This window comes from Arachis duranensis, chromosome 3 (assembly GCF_000817695.3).
Source record: "Arachis duranensis cultivar V14167 chromosome 3, aradu.V14167.gnm2.J7QH, whole genome shotgun sequence".
In the NCBI taxonomy this organism is placed as follows: Eukaryota; Viridiplantae; Streptophyta; class Magnoliopsida; order Fabales; family Fabaceae; genus Arachis; species Arachis duranensis.
In genome coordinates, this window is record NC_029774.3 from 111,889,366 (window position 1) to 111,895,467 (window position 6,102).

The following is a 6,102-nucleotide window of genomic DNA, read 5'->3' on the forward strand; positions in this document are numbered from 1 at the left end:
CGAGTACGATTCCGACCCTCAACGTGAGGACCAAAATAATACTTACCTCTAAATAAATCATCCATCAAACTTGTTAAAATATTAATTTAAAAAATAAATACGATTATTTATTTTTTAAAATTTATATTAGCCCGTAGTTCAATCCCCCTCGGGGCCGCTTTTCCTTCCTTCTCAATTCAACGAGAAAGAAGTAAGAAAAATAAAAAAATAAATAAATAAATAAAGGAAACAATCTTAACTACTTGTGGCAAGATGTTGTACAGATTAATATACAGAGTCCAAATAAGAAAAGAAAAACTACAAAATGCGAAGCCAATAAGACATGTAATACAGAGAAAAAGGTATATTTCAAGGTCTATAGTTTACAAACCCACATCAAATGTATCCTAAAAAAGCTGATCAGAAAATATGAGTTACAGAGAAAGGTATGAATGTCTATATTCTATCATGGTCACGGAATATGTATATATATGACATCATTTCACATATATCCTTCGTCCATATTCTAACAAACCAGTATTCACAAGAGGGAATGGTTCCAAGGGTAACAATCAAGAGGCCATTGAACTTGCAAGTGCAGCTTCACTCTCATTTGAAGCAACAGAGGATGCCCTATTCAAGTGGCTACCTTTGCCTGATTGAGATGCAACCTCCAAGTCTGCATTCCTACGCGTATTTGAGGCAGAAGCAGCGAATCCTCGTCCGCCATAATTATAATTAGCAGGGACATCTCTATCTCCACAACACCACCTTGAGAAGATTCTGTATAAGCATGTCAAGAACCAAAAGGCCCATGGTAGACACACCAATGTCACCCCAAGTATGGGAATCAACGGCGATGTTTGCGACTCAGGAAGGACTATGTAGGCCAAAAGGCATCCTCCTCCTGCCAATATTGAGATGAATAAAATGCAAGTGATGAGCCATATGAATGCGCGCCCGGAATCAGGATCAGAATCTCCAGGCATTTGTGTCATGCAAGAACGTGAAGAACAGATCTAGCTATCAAATGATATGTGACGCTATTATGAATCTTTTTTCTTTATCATCATCCATCTTAGATGGAGGGGTTATTGTTTGAGGGAGAAAGAATATTGCCCCGACATCATCATGGGAATATCGGAATAATTAAGAATTAAGAATCAAGTTTCAATGTTTTTTGGAGATGGTTTCGATCTTTATTTTTTCTTCCCACCGGTTTTGGTTTGTTGGGATAGATGCAGTTGCAATGAAGGCTGAAAATGGGGGTTGTCTTTCTCATTTGGTAGACATATTCCGAATTTCGTTAACCTAAAACGAGGATGAAGAAGTTGGAACAGATATGCCTACAAAGAAAGGGAGAGAGGGATTCCATTTATGGTTATCCAAGTTGGGGTTGGTTTGCCACATCTATGCTACTCATTCCATTGATGGCCCCTCGTTTGTACGACTCTTGCTCCTGCTTAGAAAATATATTCTAATTCTAATTCATTAATTGAAAAAAACATATAATGCTGCAAAATCACTAAAAAGAGAAGGAGGAAAAGGAAAAACGTAGCAACAATAGCAATAAAAGAACGACAATGAAAAGGAAACACGTGAAGAAGAACAAGGAACGCGAAGAAAAACAATAAGGAGGAGAAACACGTAGAGCATGTATTCACGTTCTCACTGATGAAATTGATTTTTGTTAGGATTGGACCAACTTGGTTGAATTTAGTTGCTAAAAAGACTTGAATATGTAATATGACTGATATATAAAATATAAATTTTTTTAACTGTCTTTAATATCTTCTTATAAATTATATAAAGTATTTAAAATATTTTTATTTTAATAAATAATAATACATATTATTTTTAAATTTATTTTAAAAATATATATTTAAAATAAAAATAAATACACTGATACGTAATAATATTTAAATGTATTTAAAGGTCTGCACTTCATAAAAGAAGATAATATGTATGCTTTCTTAACAAACTATAAGAGATCTTAATATCTCTGCTCGTTCCCAAGTATAAATTACCAATTTTTTAGTGTCTTGTAATTGTATGCCTCTTCAAAATATATTAAGCATTCTAAATAATTGTGTTAATATTTAACAATTATACTAAATATATACTCAAAACCAACCATTAAATTAATTATTCATATAAATTATATATTAATAATAAATTAAATTACATATATATTTATATACAATATATAATAATTAATTTTTTGTGTTTACATAATATTTTTAATATTTAATGCATCCTATTCTTAAGCTCCTTCAACAACCATAAATTAGAAAGTAACTATTGAAACTCAACACAAAAATATCAATTATGAACACTTCTCTTTGGACTTCTTAATTTGAAATGGAGATGGATCGTGTTGAGGGCAGTGTGCTCATGGAGTCATGGTATGCCGATATGTCCAAAGTTTAGTCAAGATAACTGAACAACAAGCATTGCACCGTATTCAACAATAAAATAAGGCAGCTTAATGAAATGTTCATGTTATTAGGGGTGTGTTTAACAAATATATTGGGAGAACAGAAGCATATTTGAGTTTGTTGAAAATAACTATTATCTTTATAGTAATTTTTTGTAATTCTTCTTACTTTTTATAGTTATTCGTTCTAATTTTTTTTATTAAAATAGTCTAGATTTATTTTAATCACTAACAAATTAAATATTCTAAATTTTTTTATTATTTTTTGTATTCATTTTCATATTTTAATTTTTATATCTTTTATTGTATTTATATTTTTTATTATATTTTTATTAATATGATAAATATTTTTATATTATTTGTATAATATTTTAATTTCTCATGTTATGTTTTTATGAGTTTTTTATCATTTATCATACTATTTTTTATATGTGTATTTTTTATGAAATCTTTTTTATTTTTGTTTGGCTTTGTTCATATATTTTTTATTTATTTTACTGTAGTTTTTTTATTTATATAACAAATGTTGATGACTTTTTTATGGTATTTTTATTATTTTTTTTCATATAAATTCTTTTTTTTATCCTTTACTGTATTGCATTGCATTGTATTTATGTTGTATATGAAAATTTTTTATTTTTTTATTTGATTTTATTCATACGAATTTTATTTACTTTTTATTGTATTTTTCTGTTCATATGATATATGTAGTTGATTTTATGAAATTTTTATTATTTTTATCTGTATGATTTTTTTCTATTCTTTGATGTACTCTATTTTTTTATATTAATTTTTTTATTTTTTATTCTTGACTTTATAAAATTTGTAATTGTAATTATTATATACTATGTTATTTATCAAAATTTTGTATAATATAAATTATGATCCTATAAAAAAGAACAAAATAAATAAAAAATTAATTACATGTAACAATAAAGTCATAAATAACAAAAATTTATAGTCCAAAATAATACTAAATTAAAGAGTACTAACAATACTAGAAAAATTATAAAATATTTTTTTGTTTGACATTATACAATTTATAGTACTCTCTTTCATATTTTTATTTTTTTATTGTATTTATTTTATTTATATGATAAATATTTTTAATATTATTTTTATTAGTGTTCTGATTTTGCATATATATAAAAAATTATTTAAATTAATATCTCTTTTAGTAATTTTTATCTAAAAGTGATTTTGAGTAGTATAATCCAAACAATATTTATTTTACTACAATCAATTTTGATATAAAAATTGCCAAACATAAATCACGTTAACCCAAACTTACTTTTCATCAAAATTAATTTTATACAAACTCCCGTTTGTAAACTGTAATTCAAACACACATTAAATTTACCTCACTTCGAAGGAATCAATTTAAAATGATTGAGGTTGTATTCATTCTATTAGATAATAAAAATAGGCCCTGCTACACATACATGCAAATAACGCATATAACCCTTATAAGTTGGCCAAACCCAGGTTTAATCCACACACTCCCTCCTTTTGAATGGAGCGTCAATTCCACGCATGTCACTCAAACGGTCACGCTTCGAAAAAATCACTCGTTATGCCTCACTCTTCCTCTTCTCCTTCAAAGATAACACAAATCCTCAAGTTTCGAGCAACATTCTAAATTGAAGAGACATTCGAACACATCACAACTATTAGCAGAAACCATCAACAAAATATTATTCAAGCTACGTTACTGTTTTACTCATCTTGTACATTTTTCACATTTCTGTTTCTGATTTCGAAATCGAAGAACTAGGTTTTACTGTTCTTCTATGTTCTTCTAGGTTTTACTGATCTTCTTGTTCTAAATCTCATATCACTTTTTTAATGTTCTTGTTATTCTAGGTTTTACTCTTCTTGTAAGTTCCTCTAGATTTTACTATTCTTCAAAGTGGTTCTAGATTTTACTGTTCTTCTTGTTCTAGTTCTTCTCATAACTGATTTTTCGTTGTATATTACTTAATATCTTGGGTGTATATGGAGTAATTTGTATGGGAGTATATGGTTGATTGTTGGGCGTATATGGCATAATGTGTTGGGTGCATATGGTTGATTGTTGGGTGTATATAGCGTAATTTGTTGGGTGTATATTCCTGAACTCATATCATGTAATATAATCAACTGTTGCAACTGTTCTAATATTGCTTGTCCTTGGGTGTATATTGCTTGACATTGTAATATTGCTAGGCCTTGTATATTTATCCATGTTTCAGTGAATTGAACATAATTTTGAACTGATCTAATTAAATACTTATAAAATCGGTTTGGGTGTATGTGCCTCATCTAAGTTTTTACCGTTCATCTTGTTCTAGCTTTTACTATTCTTCTTGTTCTAGTTCTTCTCCTAACTGATTTTTGTGTGTATATTGAGTAATTTGTTGGGTGTATATGGCGTAATGTGTTGGGTGTATATGGCATAATTTGTTGGGTGTATATTTCTAAACTCATATAATTTAATATAGTCAACTGTTGCAAATGTTCTAATACTGCTTGTCCTTGGGTGTATATTGCTTGACATTGTAATATTGCTTGAGCTTGTATATTTATCGATGTTTGAATCAATTGAACAACATTTTGAACTGATCTCATTAAATACTTATGAAATCAGTTTGCGTGTATGTGGTTGATCTATGGGTGTATCTGACTGATATCTATAGGTGTATTTTTCATTGCAGTAAAAATGGAAGGAAAAAACCAAGCTGGAAAAAATGTAAGAACAAATATATGTCTTCGATCAAATCAGTTTTTCATAATAGAAATATATCTAACTCTAATTTTGCTTTGTTTACAGTAAACCAAGGACCTAAAGTGTGCAACCCATCTGTTGAGTGAGAAATTCAGAAATATGAGCGAGGAAAAGAAAGAAATTGTTAGGGATTTGGGATTTGGTGGCTTGATGCACATCCCGCCGCTAAGGGTGCATCACCAAATATTAAAGGAGTTGGCTAACTCGTTTAAATTAGGAGAAAACTCGAAACCGGCTACGATTCGTTTAAAGTAAGACAAAAAACAATAGGGGCTGCGCTTGGCATCAACGCGTCAGGTAACTCGTTACAAACATAGGTGTATATGATAGTTTACCCTGAAAAAGAAAAAGACAATTGACGGCTGCCTGTTTACCCTGATGATAGTTTACTTCCATCTATTAAAAAATAAAGACAAGAAGGGGGAAGAAAGACCTCCAAAACCCTGGATTGCCAACTGGACTAGAGAGCAGTTAGTTGAAAGAATGAGGACAGAAATGGAGGAAAATATGGTAAGTGAACAAAATATCTTGGGTGTATTTTATTTACCTGAATGCTGTTGTCTAACATTTCTAATGTTTCAGGGAATTATAAAGATGGCGGAAACAAAGGAGAAAATAAAACAAATAAAGAAAGAAGAAAAAAAAAAGAAAAAACCAAAAAAACAAAAAAAGGAAGGCAAGTTCATCATCATCATCTGAGCGTGAAACAACTGAAAGTGAAGACCATTCTACCTCTGAGTCTGAGACTGAAGAAGACTCAGAGGATCAAACAAGGAAACAACCCACCCAAAAAGCCAAAAAGTAAGTAACATAGTTGGGTGTATTTTGTTTATTCAGCTGGGTGTATATTGTGCATTCATTTGGGTGTATTTTGTGCATTCATTTGGGTTATTTTGTCCCTTTTAGTATATTTTTAAATAAT

At 29.6% G+C, this 6,102-nt stretch overlaps 1 protein-coding gene across 1 annotated transcript; it reads right to left on the minus strand.

Moving 5' to 3' along the window:
* Positions 1 to 551: 551 nt before the first annotated feature.
* On the minus strand, positions 552 to 968 carry LOC107480170 (uncharacterized). The gene has a single exon (XM_016100314.2). It carries the CDS (start codon positions 966 to 968, stop codon positions 552 to 554), a length of 417 nt encoding a protein of 138 aa, XP_015955800.2.
* Positions 969 to 6,102: the final 5,134 nt, after the last annotated feature.